This window comes from Thamnophis sirtalis, unplaced genomic scaffold (assembly GCF_051295495.1).
Source record: "Thamnophis sirtalis isolate CommonGarterSnake01/CBP01778 unplaced genomic scaffold, rThaSir2_p1.2 scaffold_8, whole genome shotgun sequence".
NCBI classification, from domain to species: Eukaryota; Metazoa; Chordata; class Lepidosauria; order Squamata; family Natricidae; genus Thamnophis; species Thamnophis sirtalis.
This window is the reverse complement of record NW_028261388.1, coordinates 23093475-23106104: the sequence shown is the minus strand read 5'-3', so window position 1 is coordinate 23106104 and position 12630 is coordinate 23093475. Positions and strand designations below refer to the sequence as shown.

Here is a 12630-nt window from a genome sequence, read left to right as displayed (position 1 = left end):
GAAAAATATGACTCTTTGGAAAAGGATGCTCTAATGTCTGAACTCAAAATGATGATTCATATTGGAAGTCATGAAAACATTGTGAATCTGCTAGGAGCATGCACCAAGTCAGGTGAGCCACGGATTTCTGAAATGTACTAACAACTAGAGCCATGATGGCAGACCTATGGCACGCGTGCCACATGTGGCATATGGAGCCATTTCTGAGGGTTCACAAGACATTGCCCTGTCAGCTACAGTGTGCATGCATGCACTGGCCAGCTGACTTCAGCATTCATTTTCGGCCATTTTTCGTCCCCCAGAGCTTCCCTGAAGCCTCCGGAGGGTGAAAAACAACCCAACGTTCAAACTGGAAATTTGGGAACGGACTTTTGGTTTGCACATTGGGCTGTTCTTCACTCTTCAGAGGCTTCAGAGAAGCCTCCGGAAGTCTCCGGAGGGAGAAAAACGGCCCAACAGACAACCTGGAAGTCCATTCCCAAACTTCCAGTTTGCGTGTTGGGCCATTTGTTTGCCCTTCCCTGGCTGCAGGGAAGCCTCCTGAAGCCTCCAGAGGGAGAAAAATGGCTCCTGGGGTATGCCCACATGCACAGAGGGGAGGGCATTGTATTATGGGTGTGGGCACACACATGCAAGACACACACACACACACACACACACACATTTCATCCACTTTTGGCATATCTCAACAAAAATGTTAGCCATCACTGAACTAGAGTATTAAGTCATACATTTGAGGTCCTTGTATGACACTGGTGGGCATCTGTGTGTTCATAGCCACCTAATGTAGCATACTTTTATTTCCAAGAATGGTGTTAGATATCACAAACCCCACAGACGTATTGAGGAAATAAAATGGTCAACACATTTCCTAACTGGCCAGGAAAATAAAAGATAAATGTAAATGAGAATAGTAAAAAATATATTGGATAGTTAGAAGGAATGACAAGAAATGACACCATTATGAATTCTGTTAAATGTTTTCTTTTCTGGTGAGCAGCATTCACCATATTAAGCTTTTGGGAATGGGGAAGCCCTCTCATTACAGTCATTTGAGAGAACATCATTGTATTTAAAGGATACCCATCATCTTGAAAAGTTTTGAGACCCCTGCCACAATCCAGTGATGTACTGCATACTTTTAAGCTATTTGATACCTCCAGATAGTGTATTAAATGACAGATTAATACATAACCTCTCTGAAATATCTTGTAGAGCTATGTCTTCAGGATTTAGACATTTTTTAGGAATAGCAGTCTCAGGGAAGATCCCTTACCTTTATGTGAAATAAGTTGGACTTAGAAACAGAGAATTTTCTTAAGCTGAATAAGAACTTCTCAAGTATTACTACAAAGTGAAAAGAGTTGCCACAAGTACCCTACTTCCCCCAAAATAAGACCTCCCTGGATAATAAGTCCAATCAGGCTTTTGAGCACATGCACGAAAATAAACGCTCCCCTGAAAATAAGCCCTCCCCAAAAATATTATAGCATAGTGGCAGCTATGAGGTGATCACACTTGCAGCCTCCTGCACCTCAAAAATAATAAGACCTCCCCAAAAATAAGAGCAAGCACTTATTTTGTGGGTCAAAAGAAAATAAGACCCTGTCTTATTTCTTATTTACCCTGAAAATAAGACCCTGTCTTATTTTCAGAGGAACACGGTAAGAATCCTGCATCTTTCTTCAATCAAACAGATGTCAAACAGATGTTTTGCTACAGTTCCTAGAATTCCTAGCTAGCATTACAATGAGAATTCAAAGACTTGTAGTCCATGGAATAAGTATAAGATACAGAGATTTCATTTTCATATAGTTGAAGTAAAAATGTCTAACAACATTCAATTCCTTTTTCCTACATCCTAGAAATGTCTACTTTTTTTTCAATATGATGCATGCTAAGTATATATTAAGTAAAAGATTTTCTTATATTTTAAACATGTATTTTTTAGGACCAGTTTACTTAATTTTTGAATATTGTTGCTATGGAGACCTCCTGAACTACTTACGAAGCAAAAGAGACACCTTCCACAAAACATGGAGTGAAGTCTTCAGTCAGCACAATTTTAGTTTTTATCACAATTTTCGAGGACAAATCAATTCAAGGTAAAGATCAATCATGGTTTAATATGCACAGATGAAGAAACTGGGCAAGTTTAAAGACAAATTGTCATTTTTGCATCATGTGCTCAATCCATCACAGTAGCAGCATTTTATATCTCAAGTAATTCCTATTTTAGAACTGTAGCTTTAACAAAACAATACAAAAAATAGAAAAATTCCGATAGAAACAAATATTTACAGCTCAGGGTTGAACTGTAACATTGTTGGTACTCTCTAAGCTTTCTTGTTTTCTTGCAGACATTTCATTACCAAACTGGGTAACTATAAGAGTTAGAAAGGAGTGTGGTTTGCTCTCATTTTGTATACCACACTACGCTTGTTCTTAGCCAAAAGGCCGAGAACTATACTAGTGGTTTACTCTGTCAGTGTTAGTGGGAGTATTCTTGGCGGTTCCTTGATTAGGCTGATGTTTACTGTTAGCTTGTTTGTCTGAGCTGGTGGTTCCTTGATTGGGGTATTGTTTACTTCTTGATTGATGATATAGTGTTAATCTTGATGTGTTCATCTGGATGTTGTGGTTGCTGATGAGTAGGTGTTCTGGTCTTTTTGTTTCCTTTTTAGCTTTTTGTTTGTCTTCTTTTGAGTGATATGCAGGTATTGTTTATCTCTATGGTCCAATTTGTCTGACTGCCAGGCTTCCAGGTATTCTCTCGTGATTTTGAATTTGGCTTGGTCTAGGATGCTCACAGTTTGCCAGATGAAACTACAGTTCAGTTTGTCCATATGTTGTGAGATTAGGGAGATTTCATCATGTCTTCTGACTATTAGTGGGTATCCATGGATATGTTCTGCTAGTTTTCTAACTATATGGTATTACTGTAACCGAGAAACCAACTAAAGCCCTCCAAAACTTCCTAACCACACAAAAATACCCAGCAACTCTAGAATACTGCATCCAGTTTTGGTCACCACACTATAAAATAGATTTTGAAACTCTAGAAAAAGTACAGAGAAGAGAATGGTTACAGGAACTGGGCATGGCTACTCTAGTGAAGAGAAGGACTAGGGGAGACGTGATAGCAGTGTTCCAATATTTGAGAGGCTGCCACAGAGAGGAAGGGGTCAAGCTATTTTCCAAAACACCCGAAGGTCAGACAAGCAATAATGGATAGAAACTGATCAAGGAGAGATTCAACCTAGAAATAAGGAGAAATTTTCTGACAAGTGAAAACAATCAACCAATGGAACAGAAGTTGCCTTTGGAAGTTGTGGGAGTTGTTCATCACTGGAGGCTTTCAAGAAGAGATTGGATTGCCATTTGTCAGAAATGGTGTACGGTCCCCCTGCTTGGGTGGAGGGGGTTGGACTAGATGACCTTCAAGGTCCCTTCCAACTCTGTTAATCTAATCTAAGAGAAAACAGCAGCCCCAAAAAGAGTCATCTGCAACATAGTGTTAAGGACTATACCACTATAACAACTCCTGTTGTGACCCCCCTCCTCCGTCCAGTAACGAAAGCCGAGACAAGCTTAATTAGACTGTCCTTTAATAGCAAGACCAGAATCTCGGTGGCTGAAAGCCAAGCAAACAAACAGATAAGGAACTTGGCAGCATGTCCGACAAACCTTGGCAGCAATCCAGCCTGCCAAGTTAGTTACGTTCTCTTTAGTCAAAGTGTTGACTTCTGCATAAGGGGCGTGTAACAAGCAGTCTTTTTTATAGTCTGGAGAGGAGCCTCATGACAACCAGCTGAGCGCAATTACCTCCTGTAGTTGTGTAATTGTTCTTGACGCCGAATAGCTCTTCGATGGCATGCATCCAGGAACAACTCACTGCTGGTTGGAGTGATCACTCTCCCTTGTCTCCTCCCCACTGGTCCAAGATTCAGGCACCACCTGGTGGCCAACCAGTCTCTCTGCGCCCTGCTCAGAGTCAGAACCTTGTCCAGGGTCTTCCACATCCTCCAGGGCCGACTCATAGGGCCCCTCGCTGTCAGAGTCTGGTGGCAGCTCCAACGGCTCCTGCTGGGCCACAACACACTACTATGCAGAACAAACAGACAGAAGGCTAGTAGAGCTGACAGGGTTAAACCTTTAGTATATAAAATGAAAGCAAACTCTAATCTCTTCTAGCAATGACAATGTTACCTAGTTTGGTAATGAAATCTCTGCAAGAAAATAATCAAGCTCAGAGAGCACCAAGGGCTCCATAGAAAGATGCCTTGTGCATTATCACAAATTGCTGGTGACAATGAATCTTACTTCCAAACACCCATAACCCTACAACTCCAGAAGAAACACAACAGATAGGAGTATTTCTTATGAATCACAATCAATTAACTCTTAATATTTTTTTGAAGCTGCAATAGTTCAATTTCAATTTTCAATTTACTTTACCGTATATACTCGAGTATAAGCCGAGTTTTTCAGCCCACTTTTTGGGCTGAAAAAAACCGCCTCGGCTTATACTCGAGTCTACAACTGGATCCGGCAGTGCTGTTGCCTGTTGGAGGAGGAGGAGGCGAACCAGCCTGCCATCGCTGGCCACCGCTAGCCCTGCCGCTCTTCCCGACCCCTTCCAAGCCCCACAGTCCAGCGGATGGAGCAGCGAAGCCCCGGGGCTTCGCTGCTGCTCCCCGCATTTTCTGCACGGGGATCCCTTGGAGAGGGGATTCCAGTTGCTGGGCAGAGAAGAGCTCTTCTGATGGGACAGGTGAGCTCCGAGTCGGGGCGGCTGCGGAGGCTTCTCCCGCGCCTCGGCTTTGAGGGCTCCATCTCCGCCTACTACCCGTTCCTTTTCGGGGGCAGCCGCCGAAGAGGTCGAGGAAGGAGAGGCGGGCGGGTCGTCAGCCCCCCGGCCGTGCTGCTGTTGCTGCTGTCCCCCTTTGCCCTGAGGGTGGTGAAGGAGATGCTCGCGTAGGCGCCGCAGAGCAGAGCCGGCCTCGGCGCTCACGCCCTCCAGGGGCTCTGCTGAGGAGCAGCACAAGTTGGGCTGAGAGGACGAGAAGACGCGGTCCAGCACGTGTTTTCGACGCCTCAAGCCGCCCCACCTGGAACCGACGACGACGCCCCCTGCTAACAAGTCCACCTTGGCCGGCTGCTCCGTGGCGCGACTCCGCGGAAGCGACGGCGAGGTGTCCGCACTGCGGCGTTCAGCTCCCGCTTTGCTGCTGCCTTTGCCTTTGCCCCCCAGCTGCAGGCTCCTCCACAGGCGGCTCTGGAAAGACGACGCCGGCTCCCCTTCGCCGGCCTTGCTGCTCCCTGTTGCTGGTGCCGCTCCGGGTTCCTCGGCTGCTGCCATTCTTTTCTCCCCGCCTCCCTCCCTTCGCCTCCGCCGCCGCCGCCGCCTTTTCCACCAACCCCGCCGCCCGTTACCGCTGCAAGCGCGGAGGCAGGAAGAGCAGCAGCGTGCGACGGCGGCGGCGGCGGCTTCAGCCCAGTCCGGCCGAAGGAAGAGGTTGCACTTGTTCGCTATCGCAGCGGGCGACCGCCTCAGGGGCTGGGCCTGGGCGGCTGGAGGGCTCCCGCTCTCGGTGCGTCGGAGGCCGCGAAGAGAGGAGCCGCGGCTCGGAGCATGGCAGGAAGCGCGGAGAGCTACCGAAGTTTCGACGCGCCTGACTTTTCCTGATTAGGAAGGAGGTCGGCTGTCTCCACCGGCCGCGCAGACTCGCTTTGTAGGGGAGGGGTGGGGCACAATAAAAAATGATTATCGGGTGGCGTTGTTAAACACTCGTCCCCCGTCCCCCCCAGCAAAAACAATAAGACCGGAGAAAGTAATATATTATAAGGCAATTGCCAGAGTTAAACTTCATCGACGTGGAAGAACAATGCTTTATGATGTAAATTCGGACTTGTATGAATTTGCAAAAGTTTCTCTTGAGTTGTTTGCCCGCTTCAGAAGGCTAGAAGAAAGAAAATTAAAGGTAAATGCAGCGTGTCTCTCAATATCACTGATCAACCCAAGGGTGCTTTTTCAGGAGGCAACTGGACTTTATTGTTTTTTTCTTTGGAGACGTTTCGTTTCTCACCATTCAGCTCTGACAGGATAGTGGGGAAGTAGGATAGTGGCAGAGCTGAAGAAGCTTCTTGGATGAAACGTCTTCCCAAAAAAACCCAAGAAAGCCCAGTTGTTGCCTGAAAAAGCACCTTTAGGACAACCGTGACCTGGATGACTGACAATCTCTACAGACCCCCGGGGCTTCGCTGCTCCATCCGCTGGACTGTGGGGCTTGGAAGGGGGTGGGAAGAGCGGCGGGGCTAGCGGTGGCTGGCGATGGCAGGCTGGTTCGCCTCCTCCTCCTCCAACAGCACTGCGAGATATCCGCCCAACGCTGCGGGGGCGCCAGCGGGAGCTTTGGCGGCTTCACCTCAGCCGTAGCGCTGGGCAGCAAATGTGCTGGTGCTGTTGGAGGAGGAGGAGGCGGTGGCAGCAATAGCACCTGAGGACAGGACAAGAAGCAATGGAAACTTGTCAGAAGGAGACTCAAGCTGGAAATAACGAGAAATCTGACAGTAAGAACAATTAAAATCCTAGGAAAATGTCCTTTCATGAAAAATTACTTTTTCAGTTAACTCTGCCTGACATTAGTTGGGCGAACAGAAATATTAGTTGGCCAATTCTAAAAGGGAGCACCAGAAAGAACTTAAAATATTTTTAAAGAGAGCTGGGTTTTTCATTTATATTATATGTATGAACAGAATTAACACAAATTGCAGATACCAATCAAACATAAAGAAAAAAAGGATGAAATAATGCTCATTTTTAAAAACTCAGTGAAAATAAAAACAATATACAAAGAAGGTGGCATACTGGTTGTGATTTGATCTCTTCGGGGGATCCCGGGGATCCCCTATACAAGTATTTTAATATTGCAGACTTGCAGTATTATAAGTCATACTGATATTATAGAACACTTTAATTAAGCGGGTCCCTTGAATAAACATAACTTTGAGTTTCAAATAACACTGATTTTTTATTTTTGAAATTTACCGTAGCTGCTGCATTTCCCACCCTAGGCTTATACTCGAGTCAATAACTTTTCCAGCTTTTTGGGGTAAAATTAGGTGCCTCGGCTTATATTCGGGTCGGCTTATACTCGAGTATATACGGTATTTGTATGCCGCCCTTTTCCCTGAGGGGACTCAGGGCGGCTCACAGTTCAAGGGGAGGGGGAAGAAACAAGTTACAAACATGAAAACCATACACCGTTAAAAAAGCACAACAGTCATACCATTCGAGTGGGGTTGCAAGTCTTTTAGCCCCAGGCCTGTCGGAACAGCCAGGTTTTAAGGGCTATGCGGAAGGTCTGGAGGGTGGTGAGGATACGAATCTCCACGGGGAGTTCGTTCCAGAGGGTCGGAGCAGCCACCGAGAAGGCTCTCCTCCGGGTAGTTGCCAGACGACATTGGCCGGCAGATGGAATTCGGAGGAGGCCTAGTCTATGGGATCTTATCGGTCTAGTGGAGGTAATTGGCAGTAGGCGGTCTCTCAAGTACCCAGATCCAATACCATGAAGGGCTTTGTAGGTGACAACTAGCACCTTGAAGCGTACCCGGAGATCAACAGGCAGCCAGTGCAGCTCGCGGAGGATAGGTGTTACATGGATGAATCGAGGCGCACCCATGATCGCTCGCGCGGCTGCATTCTGGACCAGCTGAAGTCGCCGAATACTCTTCAAGGGCAGCCCCATGTAGAGCACGTTGCAGTATTCCAGCCTAGAGGTCACAAGGGCACGAGTGACTGTTGTGAGAGCCTCCCGGTTCAGGTAGGGACGCAACTGGTGCACCAGGCGAACCTGGGCAAATGCCCTCCTGGTCACAGCTGACAAATGATGTTCGAGAGTCAGCTGTGGGTCCAGGAGGACTCCCAAGTTGCGAACCCTATCTGAGGGGCGTACTATTTGACCCCCCCAGCCTGAGAGATGGAACACTTGGCCAATTAGTGGGTCTTATCTGGATTGAGTACAAGCTTGTTAACCCCCATCCAGTCTCTAACAGCCTCGAGGCTGTTGACAGGCCTTTGATCATAAGCTGTAGGAAGAATGTGGCCAGACAGGTGACAATATAATTCAGGCAGATAACAAAGAAAAATATATGCACTGCAGGGGTGGGTTTCAACCGGTTCGCGGCGGTCCCTGCGAACCGGTTGGTCGGTGAACCTGGAAGTAAGTAACTTCTGGGAACAACGAAGGGCGCACCCGCCCACCCGTGGTCCTTACCCGGTTTTGACGAGTTCTGCACTTCCACGCATGCGCAGGACGCATACAGCGCCTGCGCGATACCTCCAGGAGCAGCTGGAGCATCGCACAGACGCTAGTAAGCATGCGTGCACCGCACGCGTGCACGAGGACGCCGCCGGCCCTGTTCCAACCGAACCGGTTGGAACGGGGCGAGAAACCCACCCCTGATGCACTGGCAAACTAAATATGATATTAACAGGTTGAAAATATGGAGAAAATCTCCCTCAGTAACACTTTACGCAGACTAAGCTAAATTTTAAGTATGGGCATATGGCTGGTCAATTGACTCCTCAATGTAAGAGAGGTCTGGGAACACCCTGTGAGCTTCCCAGTCATGCAATTTCTTCTCTTTAGAAGTCCTTTTACAGTCATTATTTTCCTGTAGTACATAGGGCCACCTTATTAAGACACTGAGCTTGTCAATCAGAAAGGTCGGCAGTTCGGGTGTTTCAGATCCCTAGCGCCACATAATGTAGTGAGCTCCCGTTACTTGTTCCAGCTTCTGCCAACCTAGCAGTTCGAAAGCATGTAAAAAATGCAAATATAAAAATAGGAACCACCTTTGGTGGGAAGGTAACAGCATTCTGTGCGCCTTTGGCGTTTAGTCATGCAGGCCACATGCCGTATTTGGACAGCACTGGCTCTTCGGCTTTGAAACGGAGATGAGCACATATGTGCGAGGGGAACCTTTAACTTTTACCTAGCCTAATACAGTTTCAGAAGTGTAGTCTGATTAGAAACTGTCACAGATCCTCATTTAAAAGATATGGTCACTTAAAATGAATACAATAATAGTGAATTCCATGTTGCAGGAGGTAATATTTTGATTAATCATGGTTGCACTCTGAATGTGTTTACAAAAACAATCCATTATTATCAAAGTTTCAGTACAAATTTATTACATTTTTTATTTCATAATCAAAATGTTTGTCCTTATTGTTATATTAGATGCTTTAACAAATTCTTTTTTTTTAAGTGTACCTCTTATCTCCAGAAATGGAAGCATACTAACAAATGGATCTTACCTACCAGTTGGCCAAAGGGATCTTTCACATGCAAAACAAGACTTAGATGTGATCTCTAAGACATCTGGAAGTGCCCTGATTTCAGAGGAAGGTAAGACGGGGGCCGGGCCTCCGTTCTGGTGCTCCTTGACCTCTCAGCGGCCTTCGATACCATTGACCATGGTATCCTTCTGCGGCAGTTGCAAGAGGTGGGGGTGAAGGCACCGTTCTTCGGTGGTTCTCCTCCTACCTCTCGGACAGGTCGCAGTCGGTGTTGGTTGGAGGGCAGAGGTCGACCCCTAGGCCCCTTAATTATGGGGTGCCGCAGGGGTCGGTCCTGTCCCCCCTCCTGTTCAACATCTACATGAAGCCGCTGGGAGAGATCATCCGACGGCACGGGATAAAATACCACCAGTATGCGGACGATACTCAATTGTATCTGTCCGCCCCGTGCCAGCTCAGTGAAGCAGTTGACATGATGTGTCAGTGCCTGGAGGATGTTAAGGTTTGGATGGGGGTGAACAAGCTGGCTCTCAATCCTGACAAGACCGAGTGGCTTGTGTTTTTCCCTCCCACAAATTGGCCAGGTATTCCATCTCTCAGGCTGGGGGGTGAAATTATACGCCCCTCAGACAGGGTTCGCAATTTGGGAGTCCTCCTGGATCCACAGCTGACTTTAGATCACCATTTGTCAGCTGTGACCAGGGGGGCGTTTGCCCAGGTTCGCCTGGTGCACCAACTGCATCTCTACCTGAACCGGGAGGCTCTTACAACAGTCACTCATGCCCTTGTGACCTCAAGACTGGACTACTTTAATGTGCTCTACATGGGGCAGCCCTTGAAGAGTGTTTGGAGACTTCAGCTTGTCCAGAATGCAGCCGCGCAAGCAATTGTGGGTGCGCCTCGGTACACCCACGTTACACCTATCCTCCGCGAGCTGCACTGGCTGCCTATTGGTCTCCGAATACGCTTCAAGGTGCTAGTCGTCACTTATAAAGCCCTACATGGTATTGGACCTGGGTACTTGAGAGACCGCCTTCTGCCAATTACCTCCCATAGACCCATTAGATCCCACAGATTAGGCCTCCTCCAAATTCCATCTACCGGCCAATGCCGGCTGTCGACCACCCGGAGGAGGGCCTTCTCTGTGGCTGCTCCGGCCCTCTGGAACAATCTCCCCATGGAGATTCGGACCCTCGCCACCCTCCAGGCCTTCCGTATAGCCGTTAAGACCTGGCTGTCCCAGCAGGCCTGGGGTTGTTGAGTTCCACCCCTACTCGAATTGGTTGTGCTTGTTGTGTTTTTTAAATTGTTTGTATTGTTGTCTTGTTTTTGTCTTACTTTTTTGTATTTGTTCCCCTCCCCTTGGCTTTTGTTCAGCCGCCCTGAGCCCCTTTGGGAATAGGGCGGCATACAAGTTGAATAAATCCAAATCCAATCCAAGAGGTTATAAAAATTGTTGTAGGAATTAAAGATGGGTAGAAAGAAGTGTGTAATTGACATAAGGTGCCCTTTCTCTGCAGTGCAGTGGCCTGGAGGTGGAGCTCTTGCCTCACAGTCAGGAGGGCTGTGAGTTCGATTCTAGGTAGAGGCAGATATTTCTCTCTTTGGGCACACTGAGAATATATGTACTGAATGAAACTCCACATTGGTGACAGGAAGGGCATCCGCCATTAAAACACTTTACTAGCTCCATTCAGTTGCCCAGATTCCACCCCGCAAGGGATTATGGGGTCATTAAATGAAGAAGAAGAAGAAGATGATGATGATGATAAGACGCCTTTCTCTAAGTAGCCTTAGCAATAGAATCAATGAAAGCTGTTATGGACCATCTACTTTCAGAAGCCTTAAAACAAAAAGACTGAGTTAGTACATGCTAGGACTTTTCCAGGACCTAAAGAGATAGCACACTGATGAAAACTGAAGATGATTTAATCAAGCAGAAAACGCACAGCCATCTGCTCTCATTTTTATTTCTGCACTGAGCAAGAGCCTAGATACGGTCTAAAAGGAAGATTCCAACAGAATAAATTCTGTAATTCTGATTTATATCTCAGTAGAGAACAGAGGCACACACACACATTCTTAAATTCATTGGCATCCCATGATTTTCTCTTACCTTTTTGTTCTCTCTTAAAGAAATTAAAAGAGAAAGCATGGTATTATTGGTATGGCCAATTTTAATCTTAACAGAGATAGGAAGTGGAGTTTATCCAAAATAGGAAGTTCACAAACCGCACGCAAGTCCTGAATGCTGATTTTCTACTTCTCTCAACCCTACAAGTGCTATAATGCAGCAATAAACTATCAGGCAATCTCCTGCCCACCCACCCACCGACCCAAAATAATAATGTGTCTGTTCCTGTGAAGATGAAATCCCAATTCATAAAAAAGGGAGGGCAAGCAAGCTAAAAATTCCAGCTCCATTTCTCCACTGAAATACCATGTCATTGCTTTGTGAGTCTTAGCCAGGGGTGGGCTGCTAGGGGCTCGCAGGGGTTCAGGAGAAGCTCTAGCTAAGATTCTGCGCAATTAGGAGAACCCCCAAATCCCACTCCTGGCTGGCCCCACCCACCCCATCCCTCCCAGGAGTCCCCATGCGGCCCATTTTGGATGCAGGTAAGTGCAGGTCACGCATGGAGGTTCAGGGAGGGCAAAAAATGGGCCTACTGGAAATTCAGGAAGGCTAGAAACAGGCCAATTTCTGGCTTCCAGAGGGCCTCTGGAGCTTGGGTAGGTCATTTTCACCCTCCTGGAGGCTCGAGGAAAGCCTCCTGAGCCCGGAGAGGGCAAAAATGCCCACCATCACCACTGTGGAGCAGGAGGCTGACTAGGCCACACCCAGCATGGCCACAGCCACCCAGCAACTGAGCAGACAACCCCTTGCTAAAAATTTTGAAGCCCACCCCTGGTCTTAGCCATCCATAACATGGTATCTGCTGTCCAAACACTGCCTGCTTCTGAACAGCATCAGATACTATTCTACTTGCATTCTCTGCTTTGTGTTTCAGTCTCCCACTAGTACATGCAATTTTATTTGCAATGGTGGTTGCTAGTGCATAGGAAAGAATGTGATATATTGGAAGTGAAGGGTTGTGGAGACCACATAATAAAATTTAAAATATAGTTGTCGTTCTTTCTACTTGAGAAATCAGCCAATTACCATTTTTCATTTGCAGATGAAATGAAATATGTGAACAGGAGACTAGATGGTGATGAAAGCCTCAATATATTGACTTTTGAAGACCTTCTCTGCTTCTCATATCAAGTCGCCAGAGGAATGGAGTTTCTGGAATCAAAATCAGTAAGATTGCTCTGTAAAAATA

General features: G+C 46.8%; 1 protein-coding gene across 2 annotated transcripts in view; it reads left to right on the top strand.

Annotated features, from left to right (window-relative positions):
* The window catches only part of FLT3 (fms related receptor tyrosine kinase 3), a 71067-nt gene that overhangs the window by 47703 nt on the left and 10734 nt on the right, over positions 1–12630 (top strand). For both annotated transcript variants that reach the window (XM_087721245.1, XM_087721244.1), the window contains exons 16-19: positions 2–112; positions 1952–2105; positions 9277–9416; positions 12484–12608. In XM_087721245.1, coding sequence (XP_087577371.1) covers positions 2–112; positions 1952–2105; positions 9277–9416; positions 12484–12608 — 530 coding nt within the window. The remainder of the gene's footprint in view (position 1; positions 113–1951; positions 2106–9276; positions 9417–12483; positions 12609–12630) is intronic.